Genomic DNA, 25,790 nt, shown 5'->3' on the forward strand with positions numbered 1-25,790 from the left:
GTGAGTCAGCGCAGAAACATTCCGTTGAACATTTTAAACTGGATGGCTAATGATAATGCCCTCCGATTCTACGGTATCCCAAAGTTAAGACAAGAGCCAGCTAGCTGGGGCCCTAGGCCTCGTTAGCAATTTTTCAATAATAGAGTTTTTGATGGATTCTGTATATAGTTTTATCAGTACCAGGAAGGTTCCGATATATGTATATGCGCTTCTTTTGATATATGGATGACTTTGAGTTTCTTCAACTAAATATTTTATAGAGAAACTGAATATTTTATACAGAGTGTTTTAATTTGCATCTCTAACTATTACCCGCAACATCAGAGAGTTATGAACTAGCGTTCAATTTTTGGCTATATTTTATCTTGTTTTTAGGTTTATTTTTTTAGTTTAAATATGTGACTGATTCTACACGAAGGGGACGGATGTGGTGCCGCTTATGTATACATAGAAGAACCAGTCCATATCTTACAGTATGCCAAGCAATACCTCTGGACGACTGACGTCACGAGGATTCTCTTCGACTTCCGTTTACTGTATTAACCACATGTATTATTATATTGCTGTCTACTGATTCATCAGATATACAGAGATTTACAGATATTAAAGGTATTCTGTTTATTACACATACACTTTACTTATTTGTACCATATCGGCACAACAGTACGGTTTCATTTTTCAAGTACAACGCTAATTCACCGAGTCCATTGAAAGAAGAAAGACAGGATGAGCAAATTGGGGGGGGGGGGGGGGAGGAGGAGTCAATGAACAAAATATGTGGATTGAGTTTTTTTTTAATTTTTCATTGAACTTTTGATGTCGTCCCTTGATCCAGAGGACAAATTTGAATTAAATATTTCGATGTGAAAACTGTTAAGATTTTAAATTTTAAGATTTTACTATCAATTGCAGAAAATTTTAAAACCAATGAATTTCACATGCACATTTATAAAAGCTAGAATTGTGATTGCATAATCAAGAACACAATCATGTACACAAATACGACGATGGAAGCTTTAAACGACCTTGACCAGCTACGTGAATATTGATCAGTCCATTCAACGTTATAGTACGCGTGTTCTATTTTCGCTGGTGTGAGGTCGAAGGTTTGAATTGACCAATGAAAACGATCGTTCCTTAAATAGTTAATCGAATAAAGTTTGTTTGACTGATTACGTCGCAATACCTTTCGCTAAGCGTTACCGCATATGAGTGTAAAAGACCAAATTCCATCACATAAAACCAAGAAAATTAAGCGATTAACTAATATTAATGGGGAATTTTACAAATATGTATTAAATTTAGCTATTTCCTAATATAAGGATATTTTCCTTTTTGATTCTACTTAAGTAGTAAATAAAATTGAGAATGGAAATTAGGAATGTGTCAAAGCGACAACAGCCCGACCATAGAGCAGACAACAGCCTAAGGCCACCATTGGGTCTTCAATGTAGCGAGAAACTCACGCACACGGAGGCTCCCTTCAGCTGCCCCCTAAACAAATATGTATACTAGTTCATTGATAATGGACGTCATACTAAACTCCGAGTTATACACAAGAAACTAAATTGAAAATCATACAAAACTAACAGAGGCTCCTGACTTGGGACAGGCGCAAAAATGCGGCGGGGTTAAACATGTTTTTTTGGGATCTCAACCCTCCCCCATACCTCTAGCCAATGTAGAAAAACAAACGCACAACAATACCCACAGTAAAACTCAGTTTAAGAGAAGTCCGAGTCCGATGTCAGAATATGAAACAAAAGAAAATAAACAAATGACAATAATACCAAATAACAACACACTACTAGCGGTTACTGACATGCAAGCTCCAGACCTCTATAAAACTGATTGAAAGATCATGTCTTGATCATATGAATATCAGGCACAATACCTTCTGTTATGGGTTTAGTATTATACCATCATGAAATATGTGAGAAGAACATAACCCGTGTCATGCCAATAACTTGTTTAGAATAAATGTCTGCGTGCTGAGTTATTTTTACGAATCATTTCTTTATACCGATGATAAAACTTAGTAAATGTTTTGACTAGTTTGTGATATCGAAAACCCTGGTGTAATAATTTTCATTAATACATAAATTTCTCTTGCTTAAATCTGATACGTTGTTGCATACACTAGCGAATCGTACAAGTTGAGATATATAAACACTATAAGATGGTAACAAGGGAACATCACCATTTAAAAATTGATAATTTACGGTAGACATTGAAAAAATCTCTTTTATCATATTTGTTTGTATTAAGCTTCCCGTTAATGATATAGATATCAAGATCAAGGAAAGGGTCATTGTTTGTATTAGCTTTATTTAAAGTGAGTTCAACAGGATAAATTTCTTTGGTATACATACTGAAGTCGTCATTATTGAGAGCTCATATCTATAGTTAAATTTTTGTATCAAATGTTGATTCGATGGGTCTTTGCTGATTTCATTCATAAATTGTAACTCATAACAATACAAAAACAGGTCTAAATTAAGTGGTGCACATTTAGTCCCCATTGGAATTCATATAATTTGACGATATACGGAATCTCCAAAGCAAGCAAACATGTTATCAAGTAAAATTATCAGAGCAGATATAGTATCAAAGCATGTCTAATTGACATACATATGTTTGATTTTTCGATGGATTACAATACTTTTGTTATTTTATCTTTTCATTATTGTAAACCACATGTACCGTCAAACTTCAAAGTAACGATTAACACTTGTAATAGAACACGTGAGTTAGTAAGCGGAAACTATTTATCATTAAAGACTCATTTGAACAAATGTGTAAGTATCATATCAACCAATAATTACATAATTATTAGGGAGGTGTCACAGGAATACATTTTCTATCAGGTAAACAATTCAGTTGCCCGGATGGATGGGAACAGTTTATAGGCAGTTGTTATTACTTTCAATTCTCATCAGAAAAGACATGGGGTTCAGCAAAGGTAACTTTAATGGTGCTGCAATTCAAATAATTTAATAACAGCATGGAAGGAACAAAAAGTGAAATATTAAAACTTAAGTATAAAGGACAAAAGATCATTATAGTTATCCACATCTTATGTTCAGGCTATTCCTTAATCCTACTTAGTCAATACATCGGTCGTAGAATCCTCTCTTTGCAAGTAGAACGATGGCTGACTGTGAGAGGTGTCCTAATTGATACAATGTTAAACTATAACACTTGAAACTCCAACAAAAAAGCAAGAAGAAAACAGAAAATGAACGAGTTTAACATGGATTTGAAGGCGGACATTGCTGTTATAGTATTCAGGCTATTGGAGAGGGAAGGCGTAATGGTGCCTATCCTTACCAAGTAGATGTATAATTCACTTCACTAATTTGTGCCTGTCAAGTACTCACTTATCTCAGTTGGTAACCCATGATATACGATACAACAAGGTTCGACCACTTGCCGGTGCTATATTGTTAAAAGACTACCCCGGCTCTACGTTACATATACAATTGAGATATTGTATATATATAAAGTGTGTTTATCGTGCATTAGCTTTACAGACAGTTCAGTATGTTGTTGAATTGTACTGGCTAAAAACAACAATTGAACAGTCTGAACATTTGCATTAATTTAATTATCCTTGTTCTTAACTTTCAGCAACTTTAGTTCTGTTGAATTTGATATCCACTATCCACTATACATTGACGTGGTTGACAAAAAATGTAGAACTAGTAAAAAAGGACAAACTATCAGCCTCATTTAATTATATTAAACAATATATTGAAAAATGTAGGGCAAGAGGAATCCGACGCCAGTTATTACTGGTCCCATGATTGCAAAGGACAAATCAACAATGTGATGAGGTTAAACAAAAGTAGTGAATCCAGCACAGAAAAACGATATCATCAATAAAATTAGAAATCTGAAGGAAAGGATTCATCATATCAGTTTGTTAAAAAACTCTTTAAAAACTTAGTTACAAGCAAATTTACAGATCTAACATTGTTGGGTTGATGTTTAGACGAGTTGTATATATATATATATATATAAACAATTCTCTAAATTGAAAACTACGTTCAAATAGTTATCAAAGGTACCAGGACTATAATTTAGTACGCCAGACGCGCGTTTCGTCTATATAAGACTCATCAGTGACGCTCATATCAAAATATTTATCAAGCCAAACAAGTACAAAGTTGAAGAGAATTGAGGATCCAAAATTCCAAAAAGTTGTGCCAAATATGGCTAAGGTAATCTATGCCTATGATTGCGTTGGATAAAAACCGCAATTTTTATACGTGTGCATGTATGTCGTTGTAGAAGGGTCTAAATACAGCACAAACAACATTTTCCAAAAGACCAAAAAAGTGAAAAAGTATATTTAAACAAAACGCACCAGGCCTTCCTGATACATCAATCCAACAATGTTAGATCTGTAGATTTGCTTTCGCAAATTTTTTGTTCTTCATCACCGGGATTCGAACCCAATGCTACTGAGATATCGTGACACCCAATGACAGTCATCCTATAAAGTAAATTCTAAAATGAGCAGTTTGACTTTATATAGATATCAATTCAGCAAATTATGCTTGTATTATTATTATACAATTATTGCTTCTGTTGAGTTCATATGCAAAACTGATAGTCACTGCATTTCTAAAATATTATTGCATAATGTTCAGTGAAAAGAAAATAGTCAAATTCAAAACATTACGAAATATACCTGCATATCATACAATCCTTCATAAATTGTATTTCCTTAGACTTCACAATTTTGAAACCTCAATCTATTGCGACGTGTCGCCTGCTCGGGAATCGTGATTTAATGAAGGTACCGTTGTGGTTATACCAACGTGTTAAATGATAAAAAAATATTTGTGTAAGACCATAGATTTGTGAGAAGCTATACAACTCATTATATTTTATGTAGGCATATCTGATATATGAGTTTTGTCTAAATTTCATTTCAGACAGGCAATCTTCTGTTTGGATTGGATCCCACGATTCTAATGAAGAATCCTATTTCGTATGGGAGTCCGACAGTTCAGCTCTTACCTATACTGACTGGTATCCTGACGAACCAAACGATCAACAGGATTGTGTACAAATGAGTAAATCGTATGATTACGTATGGAATGATCAACAATGTTCATATGTTATATTATATATTTGTGAGAAACAATAACGTTCATCATATCTTATACAGGCCTTCCTGATAAATGAATTCTATTTTTGTTTCATTTGTGACAGTCCATCTTCTGTTTGGATTAGAGCTCACGATTATAATGGAGAATCCTATTACTTCTAGGAAACATATCACTTATACGGATTGTTCCCTGGCGAAACTTACAATGACAACGACGATGATTGTTTACACGTGCGTTTATGGCAAAAGAGCATATGGAATGATTCACAAAATACATGTTGAGAAACTATGAAAGTTCATTACGATTAAGACACACTTGCAATTGTACTATATTTATGAATTAAAACGTATGTAGCATGTAAGAAAAATGTTTAACCATTAGTTTTATTTGTGTATTCTATTTTTGCTAAAAGTATAACTCAATTTATTTCACTTGACTGAGCGGAGTTTAACCGTTTTGCTCATGATAAACCATTCCATCTATAGATAGGTGTTTTAGGATAAACTCATCAATGAGGTGTCCAGTTATTCTTTTGTAAATTCCTTTGATGGCACTGATAGGTGATTAGAAACAGTAATAATTATAACGGCAATCATCCTAATCACACACATCTTCAAATAGACTGTCCTTATGCAAATTAAAACGTAAGCTCCGCCCGATCAGTTGAAAAGACATGGGTAATACAATATATGTAATTGACCAAACCCATCAACAAGAAGAAAGCTTAAGTATAGTACTGATAGATGCAGAAGAAGTAGACTATGTCAGAAAGTGTGTAAAGCAAAAGCTATATGAATCAAATCAGACATTGTGTATGTACTGAGAGGTATACGATCATGCATTCAATATCTTTAGTGTACAATGAGGACATGTCTTTCTAACTCTTTGAAGAAGCCCGAGGTTTAAAATTAGATGTCATATCTTCTGTCCACGGCAACAATGTTGTAGTTCTAGTAGACAATGCATCGCACAGTATTGCTTTATACTAAAAAAAATAATTGCTAAGTTTAAGTCAACATTGTCACAAAATAACTAGGAAACCTTAGTATATCCTCGTCCTTCATATGTGCTCCAATAAAAATTGTACACTAGACGGCAAGTCAGCTTGAGTATTTAGGCCAAGTGGTCCTATGTAACCTGTAATTATATTTTTTCTCATTGTATTATGTGTAATGATATCGTGTGTTAAACCTTTGACTCGAACCTTTATTAAAGTTAATTAAAGCTGAAAACAAAGATTAAGACGCAAAACGAGAAGGGAAATGCTGGACCAAATTGTATAAAAATACGAATTATTATGAAAGTCCATTTTGTTTTTTTTTACTTAATTGTCGGCGGAGAGAAAAACACATATTTATGCAAACAGACAATTCCTAATCAAGGTAGGAACTGTCTGTAGGGATTTGCCATTTATTGTCAGATTGGGCAGAAGTAAAAAATATAAACATGGTTTGACTCGATTGATTGAAGTTTTTGATTTGTAACGTCGAAAATTGATTTTGGTATAATATGTATATGAATAATCTAACCCTTAAATACCTTAGCAATAGAACCAAAATAGACGCTACTAATGCAACAGCCTTTGTTATTTCTGACAATAAATATCCTTTAACCTGTATAATCCAAATGTTCCTGTTTATAAGCACAAGGAAGTATGTACTTATGAAAAAGGAAATATGTGTTTAGAAATGACAAAATGTATTTATTGTTTCAAATTGTGTTCTCATCGGGAAAAAACAAAAATTACAGTATAATATTATAGCACTAGTATATGCACAATTTGTGTCAATACCATGTAACCCAATCAGTCCACACTAATAAACAGCCTTTCTATAAAATCATAACGGTTAAGTTATATAAAATTTATATCCATAGAAAAGACAGGTATCCGAAAAAAAACTACAAATTGTTTTATCATATTTTACAACAGTCTAAAATAAGGACAACTCATTGACAAAACGTCAAAATATGCATGTTAGAAGTAACAGACTATACGCATAATAACTTCAGCAAGGGTACTTGTGTTTTTCAAAACAGTGTTATATCCGCGAAAAATCGAATGAATGATATGTTTTATACATAAAGTATTACAATATTACTGAATATGCGTTCCTGTAACGACCAACGCTATTTTTTGGCAAAAACAAATAGTGTTCATTATGATCAGATTTAAAAAATGTTAAGGTTTCAAAATATAAGATTAAATGAAATTTCGTTAGTGTAAATTATGCTCACAAATGTACATAGATACCAATATCAAAATCGAAATTTTGCAGCACTTACACCACACATAAAAATGCAACGGCTTCTTGAAAGTGTCTTACACGATGTCCAATGTCGGATTTTGCTGCTTTTTACAAATAAACTGTCATTTGCAACGTTATTTATTGAAAATTTAGATGTGTTGCATGCTTAAAAGTGCTTTTCAGTAAATGTACTTTAACTCTACAAAACAGCTACATACTTTTTGATCATTTGTGTGGTCAAAACGACTTCGTTTTCAAAGAAATGAAATGTCTTGCAAGTTTGTCCACTGAACGATTTTCATACGTTTTCAACGTTATCGATTTGGGAAGCTATTTATGGTGGATCATCTGTATATATTTTCTCAGATAGAATTTTCTTGATAGTCAGATACTATCAACAAAACACACAGTATAAAAAAAATCCGATGACTGGGTTTGTTCGTTTAGATGAGGTTCTTAAGTTGTGAAAAAAATGTGTATTACGAGAGGATAAAATCATCTTTTTCACATTTTCAAATTTGGGAAGCGCAAAACTGCTATTTGTTTCATTTCTCTGCCATAAGATTCATATGTATAGAACTTGAAAGTGAAAATAAAATTGGACCTGAATCGTGGCTATTTACCTCTCCGTATCATATATACAAAGCATGTAAATATATGAAATGAATACATCTTAATCTAGTGGACCCGTTATTAAAGAAAGTAAAGTGAATTTTATAAGACCTGTTTAACTTGTAATTCCCGACAAACTTTTTTAATTAAAGCAAAATACCTCCCTTCTTCCTTTTTTGGATCTAAATGGGGAAACATTAATCATTAATCGCCGTAAAAGGTAAATATTTGACGTTACCAGTTTAGATGCAATATCTTGCGTAACGTCACAAAATAACGCTGATTATAAACGGTGTCGAGACAGCAAACCAAATAGGCATCACTGTACTCAGCTATAAAATGGCTAGCTTTTCACTCGCAAACAAAAGGTGTAAATGAAAAGGATCATGCACAACCAAGACTTGCAAATGCAAAAAAGCTATGATACCGTGTTGAAGTAAGTGTCACCCCAAGCCTACATGCAAGAATGAAATTAGCGATGAAAACTAACTATGGCATCAATATTTAATTATAAGATAATACATTGTCATGTAGCAATCATTGTTTTTTTTAGATAAAGTTGTTGTATTATTGAAACTTTTATAATGTAATTTGAAAAAAATACCTCTATGGTCCAAATACTCATATGGTCCGGCCCGTTAATAACCAAACGAGTATTATACTCATATGGTCCGACCATATGAGTATACGCATATGGTCATGACCATACGCGTATGGTCCAAATACTCATATGGTCCGGAAGGGAGAGAAAGGCGAAATAGGAGACAAAAGTCCACTTGGAGAAAAGGGACCAACTGGAAAGAAAGGTCAAAATGGAGAAAATGGTCTTAAAGGTGAAATGAGACCTATTAGAGATAAAGGTCAAATAGGCAATAAAGGTCAAGACGGAGACAAAGGTGTACATAGGACAAAAGGCCCAGACGGGAACAAGGGAGAATTAGGAGCTAGAGGTCGAGAAGGAGATAAGGGCGAAAAGGGCGAAAAGGGCTCGATAGGTATAGTTGGTCCTACTGGAAATAAAGTTTTGTCTGGTGAAAAGGGATTGGCAGGGTCAAATGGTCATCAGGGAGAAACTGGACTCCCTGGCTTAAAATGGCAAACATGACGGAAAGAGAATCAATGGTGACAAGGCTGTAATTGGAAACAAGGTTCCTAGTGGCGACAATGATCAAAAAGGTACCAGTATAAATTTGAGAATGGACATGGGGAATGTGTCAAAAAGACAACCCGACCACAGAAGAACAAACAACAGCAGAAGGTCACCAACAGGTCTTCAATGCAGTGAAAAATTTCCGCAACCAGAGGCGTCCTCCAGCTGGCCTCTAAACAATATATATACTAGTTCAGTGATAATGAACGCCATACTAAACTCCAAATTGTACACAAGAAACTAACATTAAAAATGAGACAAGACAAACAAAGGCCACAGACTCCTGACGTGGGACAGACGCAAAAATGCGGCGGAGTGAAACATGTTTATGAAATCTCAACCCTCCCCTATACCTCCAGCCAATGTAGAAAAGTAAACGCACAATAATACGCACATTAAAATTCTGTTAAAGAGAAGTCCGAGTCTGATGTTAAAGAAAACAAACAAAATGAAAATAATACATAAATAACAACAGTCTACTAACAGTTAACTGACATGCCAGCTCCAGACTTCAATTAAACTGATTGAAAGATTATGTCTTCATCATATGAATATCAGGTACAATCCTTCCCGTTAGGGGTTTAGTATCACACCATCATAACATATATGAGAAGAAAATATAACCCGTGTCATGCCAACACCTGGTTTTTAAATGAATGTGTTTAGTTCCGATGCAAAGACCCTATAAGTGAATCAATATTAACGCCAAAATATGCAATCTTTAATGACCTGACAACAGTATCGTAACTTTATCCCTTCTTAATAAGTCTATTTAAAGGTTTTGATAGCTTCTGAAGTGAATTCTGCCATTTTTGTGCTTTATAAAGAATATTTCCATACAAAAATTGGGTGTGAAATACATGAACGTATAAGACGTCTGCATGTTGAGCTATATTTACGAATGATGGTCTTATACCGATGATAAAATTTAGTAAATGTTTTGACTAGTTTGTGATATCGAAAACCCTGGTGTAATAATTTTTCAGTAATACATAAATTTCTCTCGTTAAAATCTAAAACATTGTTACATACACGAGCGAATCGTACAAGTTGAGATATACACCGTAAAAAGGTGGCAAGGGAACGTCACCATCTAAGAATGGATAATTACTGATAGGAAATAAAAGATCATCTCTTTTATCATAAAATTTAATATCAAGCTTTCCGTTAATGATATAGACATCAAGATCAAGGAAAGGGCAGTGGTCATTGTTAGTATTAGCTTTATTTAAAGTAAGTTCAGCAGGATAAATTTCTTTTGCATACATACTGAAGTCTTCATTATTGAGAGCAAAAATATCATCCAAATATCTATAAGTATTATTAAATTTTTCTATCAGATGTTGTTTCGATGGGTATAACATTCATAAAATATGAAGCTAACTTGATAATTATCAAAGGTACCAGGATTATAATTTAGTACGCCAGACGCGAGTTTCTTCTGCATAAAGACTCATCAGTGACGCTCATATCAAAATATTCTTAAAGCCAAACAAGTACGAAGTTGAAGAGCATTGAGGATTCAAAATTCCAAAAAGTTGTGCCAAATAGAGCTAAGGTAATTTATGCCTGGGATAAGAAAATCCTTAGTTTTTCGAAAAATTTAAAGTTTAGTAAACAGGAGATTTATAAAAAATGACCACATTATTGATATTCATGTCAACACCGAAATTAGTGGGCTGGTGATACCCTCGGGGACGAAACGTCCACCAGCAGTGGCATTGAAAGTAAATAAATGCTGTAAATTTGAAATTATTGTAAATATTCATGCGTGTTTATTGTTCTATTCTGTTATTGATAACAATTTAAATATTTTAGATAGCAGAGTGTATACTTTACCGCTATGGAATCTTAAATCTTGTTCATGTGTTGGTTGCCCGTATAGTTTGATTACAGAAACGATTGACTAAGGTTATCATATTATCATATTATAGTTAAAAGACAGATATATATATCATTGTTTGTTTTGTTGCAGTTCAGGAAAAGTCATGTGGTGATGGATGGGAACAGTTTAAGCAAAGTTGTTTTTTCATTGAAATCACACCAACGAAGACGTGAAATGAGGCAAAAGTATGATTTGTGTTGCTTCAAGGCAAATAGATTTGTAAATACCACTACAAATACCGACACAAATATATATACCTTCCTCAGAATCGCTCGAAATCAAAGTTGTCAACGTCAAGAATACTTTTCCTTAGCTGTGTTTTTGGTTCTAAATGCTCATCAAATTTGTACTTCATTTGACCTTTTTAACTTGTTTTATTCGAGCGTCACTCATGAGTCTTTTGTATACGAAACGGGCGTCTGTCTCAATCCTGGTATGACAACAAATTTAAAATTTCAATCCTGGTATCTATGATGATTTTATTAGACATACAACCCCCACACACGGAGAACTGTATATGTCAAGAAGGCACATGAATATGTTTTTGTGTAATTACTTTTGTGGGCCTCTGGTGAAGGAAGTAATAATAAAAACCATAATGGAGTTCATAAGTTGTATTAAATATTATTATCAATTCAGCATAAGTAATTCACAACAGATACAGTAGTTCATAAAACACATGAAATAGAGTTATCTTAATATACAAAGACACATTTTATTCCTAACTGCTATTATATAATTCCTATTGCACTCGGTGCAAAGAAATCTAGTCGGTGCAAGAAATTTAGTCGGCGCAAGAATTTTAGTCGGTGCAAGAATTTTACTTGGTGCACACCGAGCAAATAATTTCAGATACTGCTTGGTGCAGGTTATATTTTTTTAACCTCATAATTTTATAAGGATCATAAAAGACTAATATTAAAATATCTAAAAGCTTTCTATTAAAGAAAAATACTTTTCACCAAGTAATTCCACTTGGTGCAGCACCGAGCAAATATGCTTGGTGCTAGCCATAATATAAACACCGAGTACGCTACTTGGTGCAATACGGCAGACGCAGGTTTTATTATATTCTCCGAACAATGATATCAAATTCTCTTTACAAAGTTTTAGAATAAACAATTACCAATCTTTGATTAAATCTTAAGTGATTTTGCGTCATGTTCTGCATTAGTTTTATATATAATGTGCTTGGTGCAATATAATTTCTATTGCAAGTTAAAAGAGCTGCGATCGTTCTGCATTGAGGTGAAAATCCTCCTCGGTGCACGCAAACCTAGCTATTTATACTTTTGGCCCCGCCCACAAATATGACGTAGTACACAAGGAAAACAAAACATAAGGAATGGCGCCGATAAGTGAAAGTAACGATAAACTGAGACAAATTTGGGCAAATGCACCGTCAAATGAAGATGACACATCGATTAAATAGAATCATTAGATAGGTTTAAGTACAGGTAAACCACTCCTCTCATAAAAATACCATACGAGGCGTACTCGGGGACATCTGCATGGAGAAGTGTGGAACGGGGGTCACAAATTACACACGATGAAAAATACACGTTTAAGTTTATAAATAAGGCCAAGGGCCAGAGCGTAACAATATATAAGTTCATTTTCTATTTTATTTATTTTTTTATTATTAATTGTCAATATTAGATTTGTCATATGATCTATTTATAGTAAATAATATTGCGTGTTTTTTTATTCATTATACATACTTTATTACATTATATGCCATTATCTGCAAAGCCCTTATTACTAACGGCCCCTCTATGACATATACAAAACAATTCAAACGAGAAAACTAACGGCAAAATTTATGTGCAAAAAATGATCTTAAATAAATTTGTAACACATCAACAAACGATTACCACTGATTTACAGGCTCATGACTTGGGACAGGCACATACATACAGAATATGGAGGGGTTAAACATGTTAGCGGGATACCAACCTTCCCCTAACCGGGAACAGTGGTATAACATTACAAAAAAGAACAAACTATAAAAATCAGTTGAAAAAGGCTTTACTTATCAGATTGATACAAATAGAAAGAAACCTTTACTATTTCTTAAGGAAAAATCACTGTATAACCATTTTGGATTGTACATACGCAGTACACAATAGGTCTAGTTATATTTGCATTATTTATTGTATTCTCCAAAATATTTAAACTAATGTAGGTATTTGTGTTTTTCAAAATTAATTTTCAACTTAGTCACTTAAAGGAAGATAACTCTTATAGTAAAAGTTTTATACTGGAACGATGTCAAACTAATTTTTTTAATGTTTTTTTTCGCTAAATTGTGAAAAAGGGAAATTTAGTTATTAAATGCATTGCGGTATTCATTAAAATGTTTAAGGTAAAGACCATGATTTTCTTTGTATGGTAAATTGGAAATTGTTGTTGCAATATAAACCCACTTTTAAAGTCTTCGAAGGTTGAAAATCCGTATTTTAAAATTCTGACGCCACTTCTTAAATCTGTCTTCCTAATAAGATCTAAGAGGCATGTAGTTAATACACAGAGTATTTTATTTTGTATAATTATTTGTATCACAAAACTATGATTTTTTTACTCTAGTACTACTAGTTTTATAGGCCAAAGCTAAAACACAAAAATATAGATGAGCAGAAATGGAATATTTAGGTGTTATTAACAATGACTTTTTATTGCCTTGGTACTGTTTTTGTAGCATACTTACCTCGATTGCGACAGTTTGAGCGTTCGAACTCTTCCAAGATAAAATCAAAAGCATGGATAGAATGACAGGTTCAACATTTATCTTAATCCTTATACAAGGCATGCGCCAAAGGTTATTTGGTTTTATGTATTCATAAGTATCGAGATAAGTAGATACTTCAGAAAAGTGTGATATTGTCGCTAATCAGGACGGACTCCTCTCAAAAACCAATTAAGAATGAATTAAGATATGTCATAATGAAAAACAGTCACAATACAAATGATATGGTTCATTTAACTCATATGAAACTTGTATTTCTCATTTTGATATTAATTGATGAAATATAGAATTATGATGTAGAACAATTCAGTACAGAGTATATAACCTTCTAGCATGATATGAACTTAATATAATTATGACACCTGTTTGAAATTGTCGCCAACAGACCCCTTACTTGTTGTTGAACCCATCCTAACGTTGATATCATGATCGCTATATTTACTATTTAATCAGGGCAGCCCATCTTCTCCATTTAGACCGTTAACACAGCTCAGTCATCTTTCTCCATTTAAACTCTGCTCAAAAAAGATTATTATTTTTAGATCCCGTTCACCCACATTTTTCTTCCTCTGGACCTCTTGCGCCATATGTCTTCCTAACATATTTCAATCAATTGAACCTAATTTTCCAATATTTGCTCTGCCATATTTTTGTCTTTATACTTATTGTTTGTTGTGTCGTATAAGACTTTCAATCCGATTTGTCTCAAGTGTTAATTCTAACTTTATGTCTCTTTGATTCTCTTGCCTGTTCATTATCACAAACGTTTTCTTAAAAATGGTTACACCCTTTCGTCCCTTTACATCTTTTTTTTTCTAATGACATTACATTTTCAAATTGTTCAGCTTTACATCAAAAATGTTTTGAAACAAGTCCTTTTGTAATAAGACTGTAACTGTATCACAATATGTGTCTTTGTACTGTTATAAATATTCAGAAAGGTCACACAAAAACATGAGATAAGTTTAATAAAAGATTATGCTATGATTATGACATATTTGCAAAGATATTAAGGTTTATCACTTATAAGATAAACCAATTTAATGAAAGAGATTTGATTAATATATTTATTTTCTTTAAATGACATATTCTATCATTCGATCCGCATCTCGCTTCCGGCTTATAAACATCACGTGACTTCAGCCTCACAGTTGAACTAGCCGCTCTGGATAAGTGAAAGTTTCAAAACCCACCCATCTCCCCTCACACTCTACCAACAATTACTTGTGTCTGCTGCTGTTTTATTCATTTTTCAGGCTGTTCAGAGAGAAGCCTGATACGTAATACATTGTTGGACAAAATAAAGATGTCTAGACTAAGTCGATGGAATTTTTTGCTGAACAAACTTTTGAGAGCTATCGTATTCTAAATATTCGAGTGAGTGTTATACAGTTTTACCAGGACAATCAGCCACCAGCAATGCGATTGGAACAATCATTATGATTTTAGTTTATCCACATGGAACACATATAGAACTTTAAATTTTTGTTATGAACTTTCAGAGTTTATATCTCCAATAATAGTATAATTGTTCATTATATGGTAATAAAATATTTTGTCACAGTAAAAGGTTGTTTGGCGGGGTCTGGCAAGATTAAGGGGTCATGATCCGTTCCTGTATTGTACGTCGGATCATATTAGTTTTTTACTTTCCTGCGTTACCGCAGGAAGTTCTGTTGAGACCATCTCATGTCTACCCTGAGTGGCCGGTTCTGAATTGGTGCCAGTTCGAGCTTAACTGTTTTATGATCTAGAAATTGTTAAATTGTTAATCTTTACTCCCCTGAAACCAGGGGGTGATGCGAATAAGACCCGACGTATTTGGGGATCATGGCCCTCGTTCTCTTTAGGATTTAACCTAGAGGAACTTGAGCATCCATTGCTACCAATGGTGCACAGATTTGTCAGTTAAATCAATCATGTCGGCATTCTGTTATCATGTCAGACCTCGTCATTCAAAGTGAACTGTGGCCGTTAATTCCACATAAATTGCTTGTTTGTTATGCTTTGCCTTAAACTTGATTCTTTAATTAATCATTCAGATATATCAATCTTTATTTCTACTTTTGATTGCAGTTGTTTATTTTCATTTTACGCGTCATTGTACACATTTCAAACTATTGCCTTTAAATTCATTAAACGCTATACTACTGCACAGTACTCATCAAAATTAACTTTCTGAAAAAGTTTTATAAGAATATTCATCACGTACTTATATAAAGATGATAATTGACGATTCTCGGATGTCTTATAAGAAGTTTACGAGGATGGGATTGAGGTACTGGATTTGAAAAATAATTCTTTAAAAAAAATGTAATGATCAATCATTTTCCTATTTAGACGCGTACATTGCTCAACCAGTACCTCGTAACCAGAAACTGCAATTGTTACGTTCATTTGACTCTAAAAGTATAGGAAAAGGAGCGTTTGGTGATTGACGTTGTAAACCTTTCCTTCCCTCATACATGTCACTTAACTGAAGAAAATTTCCGATCTAGTCCAATGGGAAATACTTTAGTTGAGAATTTCCGTAAATCATAAACAACATATATTTCTATATGATATCAAGGAGATTTTCATACATACTGCGTCAAATCTACAGTTTCCATTTCAAACATTGATAAGAATTTTTAACGACCGTATATAGACGTAATTGAAAATGAGTGAACAAGTTCAACTGGTAGATATTTTACAAACTGATGACTGGAATAAATCAGAACAAAGCAGAGATGGTATAAAAACTAATGCTTTGAATGATAAACTTGCTGAAATTCGTTACGCGAGTAAAAAAAGAGATAAAGCATTTTTAGCCCTGACCATAATGCTGCTGATATTTTTTTCACTTGCAGTAATAGTCATAGTCGTATACTTGGAAGGTAAGCGTTTTTATTTTTTGCTAATGTGGGGCGGACGGACCTTTTCAAGAAATTCGGGTTTGACAAGTTATTTCGTCGGTAACGTTGGAACTTGATATTTAATTATATCTGTTACGGCCAGAATTGTAGCCAACAAAAGACACTAATCGATTATAAAATTTAACAATATTTATTATACAAAATTTTACAAGCAGTATTACACAAATATTACTGTCAACTTAATTGTCAAAATATAAGTCCAATCTTTACCTTTATCTGTATCCGGAAATCTTCTTGGAATCCAATCAGAATATTACGTCCACTACTAAAGTCACAATCTCGTATGATGTTTGTTTGAAGAATAAAACTGTCAATCCAAATGCTGTGAATACTAATGTCTATCGATGTCTAAGTCTGAGAGTTAAATTTAGTGTCTGTATATATATGGTTGTCCCGGAAATTTCTAGAACACTCTAGAAATGGAACGTCCTAGACAGTTACAACGCAAGTTTCTAGTAAAATGAAGAAGTAGAAATAAAACATTTTCATAAAGGATCATTCTGGAATCATTATGTAAGTCAAATGGAGAGTTCCAATCATTCTGTGATTGTTCCAGTGATTTCTAAACTGCACAGTTATAAGATTAATTTGTAAACAACTAACAGGCCACACAACACAAATAAGGTCAACATAAATATATATAATAATTATAATATCATAAATTATCGTATTGCTGGAATGGACACATTATTTTCACGATTATTCGGGATTTGACATTTTTGTTTCGGGAAATCCGGAATGAAACCTTATCCTTATCAATAATGTTGGATCATTTCTTTTAAAAGAGAAATGACACTTCGTTGTCATAAATTGAAAAATAAGCATGACAAATTATACCCATAAGCCAGGTAACCAATTTAAATCAATCATTGAAAATATTATAAATATAGTGAAGGAAAAATCGTTACAAAATGTTACAATTACGTTTGAGCAAATCTTATAATTCATTTGACACAAAAATGAACTTTCACTTCATTATAACATAAATAACAATTAATGTTAATAATAAAAATGTTTTCTCTTTATTTTAGAGTATATAGAAAAGAGTTCGGAACTAGAAAAGCAGATTCAACAATTGAATACTTCTGGTTTGAAAAGACAATCCCATTTGTCAAATCAATTAGGTAATTAAAACATGTAATTTCTATTTCTCTTATTTCAAAAATAAATTGAGTCTCATGACTTAACGGGGCTTAATTTATATAACTGTTTTAATTGATTTTATTACTTAACATGTTGAAGGAAAACAGACAACCCCATAGCTAGATTTGAATAAGACGTTTATATAATGAACATTTCAATATTCAATACCCACAAATATTTTACCAAAACCCATAGTTTACCCATAAGGGACAGCAATTACTGGTTATTAAGTAAGAAAGTAGTAAGTAAGAAAAACTCCTATATATTTTTATAAAAGGTAGTAGTGATCATGGGAATTTCCCTAAAGGTGAAAAAGGCTCTAGAGGAGAAAGGGGTCCTATTGGTCATAAAGGCATTAATGGTGATAGGGGACAACAAGGTATAAAAGGAGAAACTGGACACAAAGGTTCAACTGGAAGTAAAGGACAACTCGGAGATGTAGGGCCAATAGGAGGAAAAGGACAAAATGGTACGAAAGGATCAAAAGGAGAAAAAGGGATGAGTGGCGAAAAGGGACTAAGGGGAGAAGGTTCGCAAGGTGCAAAAGGTTCGGCTGGCGATAAAGGTATCATTGGAGATAAAGGTCAAAGTGGACAAAAGGGGGAAGTCGGAGAAAAAGGTGCACTTGGTGCGAAAGGTTATAATGGAAACAAAGGAATGGATGGTACAATGGGAATGCCGGGGGAAATGGGAAAGACTGGTCTAGTCGGACCTACCGGAAGAAAAGGTTCGATTGGAGAAAGAGGACCAACTGGCGATAAAGGGCCGAAGGGAGAAATTGGACTCGCTGGCCTAAAAGGTGGAAATGGTGAAAAGGGCATCAGAGGTGACAAAGGTTTATCGGGAAATAAGGGTCCGGTTGGCGACAAGGGACGTATAGGTGAGAACATCAAAATGAAGTTAAATGAACATGTTTTGTTTTCCATTTTTCCACAAACTAATAAAATAAATAATAGTATACAACTATTGACTGGTGTGAGAGTAATAGCAAGTTTGCTGTACCTGCGATATCAACTATTGCTCGAAGGGACAACAAAATTGATAATACCCGTACAACCAGTCATTAGGTGTTTTATTATACTGAACAACACAGTCATATTAAGTGCAAATATATCATCTGAAAGAAAAGGCATAACTTGACAATGCAAAAGATGAGCTATACGGGTTTTTATTATTACAGATCATGTTGTATTTGTAAATATTTCATGAATTGCAATCAACAATAGAAATACTTGTGTGAAACTTTCCATGCATTTAATAAATTTTAGCTGAAGTACAAAACGCAAATACAGTTTTAGAATACGACGACCAAACCATATTATAAATAAGGTGCTACAGTTTAGATCTTAAAATATGCGCGCAAAGATTATTTTATAATTTCTTCTTGTTAGTGAAATTACAATATAGACACTCACATTTTATATCGTTTACAATACAATAGTCCAAAACGTTGCCAAGCACACAAATCCAAGCAGAAGAGTCAATGAAATCATTATTGTCCAATAAAAAATAAGCATGAAAAAGTACGGGAAAGATGATTATAAAACTATTAACCGGGGTAATAGTCTTTGAAACTATTGACTGGCAAATAGTCTGTGGAATGATATAGCACAACTATTTCATTATGTATGATATAGAAAAAGCATACTGATGTATAATAATAGATTTTAATATGTAATATTAATTTCAAAGACTTATATGACTATATACTTTTTTCTGTATTATTCAATTATAACAGAAAACTACAGATTAATTATAAATAAATGACAGATTATTGTCTTTTTTCTATGACTCTTACGTCATATCTCTGACAAAACGCGCGTCTAGCAAACACAATTTTAAGCCTGGAATTTTAACGTTTTAATATTAACCGATGAAATAAGTACTAAAAGTTATATCAATAACAAAAGATGATAAAAATGGTGGTAACATTTTATATGTTTTGTATCTTATCTTAGGGACGACATCAAAAGATCGATGTAGGATAAAAAACTTAAATCAAATAGTTTGGGGGTGGGGGGGGGGTCAAGATTGCTGCAAGTTTTGTTATTCTAAAATCGATTTTACATATATCCCTATTGGTCAATCAATTTTTCCCAAATTAAGTTAAGAGGGGGGGTGTGGGGGTCAGTGAAAAAACTATGTGAATTAAGTTTTTTATCCTTCATTGAACTTTTGATGTTGTCCCTTAGTATATCTTTTAAGGTTGCTTACCCGATGTTGTCTATAAAACGGCACCACAAAAACGTTCATATAACGGCAAGCTATACATGATCATTAAAAAAATACCAAGTAATCAATATAACATTTCCATTCGTGACGTTTGTTGGAAACGTTCTTTTTTATGGACTTTTCCTTATTGAATTTATTCATACCTTTTTACCACATCATTTATAATATCTTTATGTCAAATAACAGGAGCACGAGGACAAAATGGAGAAAAGGGAAATCCAGGAGAATCAGGTATCAAAATCTATTAATGACAAATTGAAAAACTTAGTTTCCTTTCAGATCTAAATTTTATTATGCACTAAAGGATGTACTTAGGTGAAATTTTTAAAATCAAGATATATTAATTGATAACATAAGTTGAAAGAGTTTCAGTTAAGGAACAAAATAAGCTAAAAATAATGATAGGTTATGGAGCTCCTTGTTAAGGTATTTGAGTTTTAAAATATGGCGGGAAAATGCTTAATCGGACTTTTACCTTACATTTGCATTGGTTTTTATTTTGGTCTCAAATCAAAATAAAGTAAATCAACAATCTGCTATAATTTTAGTAAATGACGTTTTATGAGCTATTAAATCTTGTATGAAACAAATGGTGTTATGGGGCAAAATATTTTACCTTGTATTGTATGGGAAAACACCAAGGAGTCCGAACATTTGACACCCATGCCAAAACCACACCTAAGTACATCCTTAAGGAGCTAAATCTGTTGATCGTTAAATTAAAATAAAATATTAACCTGGTGCGACAGTAATTTAACTGGTTTATAACAATAACATTGATGAATGTAGACTGCAAACAAAATAATAGGAACAATTCTCATCTGCTTTTGAATAAGAATTCCTTTAGTTTTGTTATAATCATTATGTTAACCAAGGAATGTAATCCAAACGGAGCAGCTTGTAGTACTAATTATATACAACCTATTGACAAAAATTAGAAATCGAGGCACATGTATGATTTAGAAATGTTTGTCCGCTTTTTTACACTGATATAACACAAGACAATAACAACCAAAACAAAGGAGTAAACAAAGACTCAAAAAACCAAAGGACATTTACATCAACAGTTATAAATAATAAATAAGAAACAATACGAACTCCACTAAAACCGGGAGTGAAATCAGGTGCTCCGTAAGGGTAAGCATTTCCTGCACCGTATACGGCACCCGTCGTGTTATTTCTTTGATCAATTCGGTAATGATGGAAGGTTATTATGACTGAGGAAGAATAACAGATATGATTTCTGATACACTTTTGTCATAATGGCCAACCAGCTCATGATGGCGACCGTAAAATTTCTTGAGTGATGACCTTTATTTGAATGATTCATAGCCCTGTCTAAGCAACTTTTGAGAAATCAGTATTCCTCGTTCAACACAATCAACGTACTAACAAGACATTACCCCTCTTAATTCCCGGTACCTGACCATTGTCTGTGTTGATAACTATCTTTACAGTTTAAAAGGCAATACAAACTATTTAGGTTTTATACCGTCCTTGTATTCTGATTAGTAAACGCTAAATCATATAAAGACAAGTTCTATTTCAATAATGTCATGTCATTCAACAAAATAAAATTCAAACATTTGTGGTTTTCAGGCAGGATAATAACGTGTGGTTCTGGATGGGTACAATTTATGAGAAGTTGTTATTACTTTCAATTTAAGTCAAAGATGACTTGGAATGCGGCAAAAGTAAGATGTGAAAAAAATAGCATTGCTTTATGTTTATGTATAGATAGATAAATAGAAATCTTCATTTTTAAGTACAAATTGGGCATGAAATACAATATATTACAATTTTAAACATGGTGGTTTATTAATGTTTTGACTTTGTTTACTGTGTTCTGTAGTGGACAAAAATCTTGACTGTGAGTATTTGTAATACAATTAATAGATTTCTGAGTAAATAATTTTAGTTTGAATGTTGACGAGACAATCACCTTATTTTATTTATATTAAAGTATGAAATTTTTGCTCATAACATAACATACGCTTGAATATTGAAATGCGAGGAACAAGTCAAAAATATTTGAGTGGAGAACAGTTATGTTGATGTAGTACCACCAAAACGTAGTACGTCACATCCAGTTGCATACGAGAAAAAAAATCGAAAAATATATCTGGGATTTGTCTAAGCACTATTCGTTTTTTATTTGCTGTTTCTATAGAATACCTTAGAAACTTGAATTTACATGGTTACTTAAGGTTTTACACAGGTAAATAGGAGGTGAAAACTAGAATGGTTTACTTCCAATGATTTTTTTTTTTGGTATGCAATAAATGTAATGCGAAATTTTGTTTGTAGTACTGGACAGGATTAAACTTTACTCATACCACGTATTTCTTTATTTGAAACGAAGGTAAATTCTGCAGAATTTTTTAAAAAGTTTAAAATTTAACATAGGGGAAATTGATGGTGGTATTACTTAGTCTTTACAGACATCACTCAACATCAAAAGCCTTCCAAATTATTGAAAATATAAGACATCCATTCTATTCTCTCATCATATTTAGAATTTTTGTTTGCAGACTGATTGTCATAGAAAGGGAGGATTCCTAGTAAAAATTGACAATACTGTTGAAAGTTGGTTCTTGAAATCGTTTATAATTATCGGTAAGTACAAAAGGAATTGTAATTAGTACATAAATACCCCTATATAAAACTTACTGAATTGTGCAGTTAATCTTATATTTTGTGTAGGGAAAGGCATTTAAAGAACACAAACAATATTGGTATCTGTAACATTAAGGTTTCAATATGCAAAGTTGATAAAGCACTTCCAAAGTAAGTAAAACAAAACCAGCAAACTCGAAGTGTGATATATGGTGATTTGGAAGGGTAAGCAGTTTCTGCTCCAATAGTTACGAATTTCGTTGTGTGACTGTTGTATGACTAAACGCCTACGCCGAGGAACGAAGTTAAAAAGCATACGTCTATTAAATACAAAAGTATTATAACATAATGTATAATATTAAGGTAAGGGTGTTTTGATCCTGTTTCACAGAGATTTCATTGCGATATCTAAGTAGACCACTGCAGTTTTTTTTTTAAATACACGTACTAATAGTAGGTAATTGTAAAATTCTAATAAAAAAGAAAGATCATGTGGTTTGACTGCCAAAGAGACAACTATCTACAAGAGATCAACTAACACAGACAATATCAACTATAGGTCATCGTACGGTCGTCTGCAATGAACCAACACCGCAAAATGATAAATGTAAAACAAGTTAAACGAGAAAAATAACAGTTTGATTTATGTACAAAACAATGGACATAATATACAGCAACAAAAGATAACCATTGAATTTACAGGCTCTCTGCTGGATAGGCATATAACGAATGTGTCAGGGTCAAACATGTAAGTTGGCACCCATCCAACCTTGATCCCAACCCAGTGGTTTTAACAGGATACCACAAGAACTGCTAAAATAATGAACAAAAATCAAACCAATATCAAAGCGACAAAATACAACCATTTTACAGGCACCACAAGACTTGGGACAGGCGCATAAAGAATGTGGCCGGGTACCATATGAACAAACTTTCAAATAATCCCTTAAATGACTCATTAGGTAAATACAAAGCACGTTGTTTACTTTCAGATAAAAACCCAGGTCACGTGTGGATTGGAGCTCATGATTCAGTTCAAGAATCACGTTTTATATGGGAATCCGATAATGCCGTGCTAACCTATACCGACTGGAACCCAGGCGAACCTAATAATGCTGGTCAAGAAGACTGTGCACATATGAATAGTGGTGCTAAATATAGATGGAATGACATTCAATGTTCTCATAAATTTTCATTTATTTGTGAGAAACATTAAAACCAACTATTCTCATCTTTTTTTGTATGTCTGTAATATGAGCGTTAGCGTTGCTCATAGTTATTCTTTTTTTTTTTTTTTTTTTTTTTTATCAAATATTGTTTTTCTACAGTATGAATTTTTATTTTGATAGCATGTTTTTTATTCTTTAATTCTTTCTGAATTTGAAACTAGTTTTTTATGTCATATTTTTCAATGGCTTTAGACTTTTATTTTTTGAGGGCCGATTTGGTTGAATATTTCGTAACGTTGTATCTATAGAACCCCAGCTATCGAATATGTCAGTAAGAGAATGTCTAATCAATGTCTTCGCTAAGTTGTATTGGTTTTTATTATTTTATTATACGTTCCAGACCGTTATAGTATTTGGACCGTTCGCATACGGTCTGGCACGTATGCGTACTTTTTCAAGATACTCATGCGGTCGGACTGTACGCATACGGTCGTACCGTACGCGTTCGCTCTGACTAATATTAAGCAGTTGCTCAAGTTTGTTAGATACAAATGCATATAACAGATTAACATAACTTAACTCTCAAATTAATAAAAAAAAAAGTTCAATTTTACTTGAAATAAAATAATCTATTTGAACTATTTAAAAAAATTACGCTAATTAAATCTGTTAATCTATCGCATTTAGCATGTCGACCAGTAATTATCCTCACTAAAACTGAAGATATCGGATGTAAACATAATGTGGGAGGACAATCGTTTTAGAATATTTAGCAACTTTACACAAAAACTGCAAATGCAAAGGGACATGCATGAACTGCAAACATGTAAATGTAAAAAATTACTTGTGGCAGCAAGTGTCACCTTGGGCGAGAGTACCAAAATAGAATTCAGATATACAATTAAACAAATATTTAATTCATCAATTGTTTGTTTGTTCACTTTATCCATCTAATTTTAATAATAACAATTTGTAAAACTAAAAAATAAAGATTGTGATAAATGTTTGTTTAAATGTAACCCATATGATCCAATAACATGTATGGTCAGCTCATAATGGGCCATACGCGTATACTCATACGGTCCGACCGTACGAATAATGTATACCGTCCGGATCGTACGCGTACGGTCCAAATACTCAAATGGTCTGGAACATGTATATTATGTATCACAAATAGGAATGTATTTCGATAAACACATATCAATTACACCTATGCCAACAAGTTACACATGACGAATTAATAAATTACATATAAACTATATTTGGTCAAAGTTCGTTATTGTGCAAATAGAACGAAAAAATCCAAGAATAGCAAGGCACACGTAGGGAATAAATCCTTCATATAATAAATATCTCACTGATGATCAAGAAAAGTTTTACTTTTTTGTTTTCATAATCCATTGTTGTCTTGCTTAGTTTAAGAAATCGTCGAATGTATCTTATCAACCGTGATAGGTGCCGTGTAAAAAATGTATTGATGTACGATCTGGGATGCTGCAATGTTAATTTTCTGTTTAATTGTTTGTCTCTCTTTGACTTGTTGTTGCCTATAATTTTATGAGGTCGTTTTACAATTCTTGCGGTATCTTCATACCTCATTTGTTTTAATGAACAGTTAATAGATGATGGAATTGTGACGTGCATAATTTACATCTCAAATTTGTATTTTGTTAGATGACTGACATATGGTCTGCACCATCAGAATTCTTTTCATGTTTCAGAACAAAAAGATGGACCGTTTTGATAAGAAAACGTCATTAATTAAAGAATCAAGTTTAAGGCAAAGCATAACAAACAAACAATTTATGTAGAATTAACAGCCACAGTTCACTTTGAATGACGAAGCCTGACATGATAACAGAATGCCGACATGATTGATTTAACTGACAAATCTGTGCACAATTGGTAGCAATGGATGCTCAAGTTCCTCCAGGTTAAATCCAAAAGAGAACGAGG

The 25,790-nt window shown here is 33.0% G+C and overlaps 1 protein-coding gene across 1 annotated transcript; it reads left to right on the forward strand.

Annotated features, from left to right (window-relative positions):
• The first annotated feature begins 12,337 nt into the window (after positions 1-12,337).
• On the forward strand, positions 12,338-25,095 carry LOC143051831 (uncharacterized). The gene is made up of 7 exons (XM_076224806.1): positions 12,338-16,635; positions 17,706-17,798; positions 18,095-18,697; positions 20,236-20,280; positions 21,649-21,743; positions 22,581-22,665; positions 23,658-25,095. The coding sequence occupies exons 1-7, from the start codon at positions 16,419-16,421 to the stop codon at positions 23,879-23,881; spliced, it is 1,362 nt and encodes a 453-aa protein (XP_076080921.1). The 5' UTR covers positions 12,338-16,418; the 3' UTR covers positions 23,882-25,095.
• Positions 25,096-25,790: the final 695 nt, after the last annotated feature.

Source organism: Mytilus galloprovincialis, chromosome 11, assembly GCF_965363235.1.
Source record: "Mytilus galloprovincialis chromosome 11, xbMytGall1.hap1.1, whole genome shotgun sequence".
NCBI lineage: Eukaryota > Metazoa > Mollusca > Bivalvia > Mytilida > Mytilidae > Mytilus > Mytilus galloprovincialis.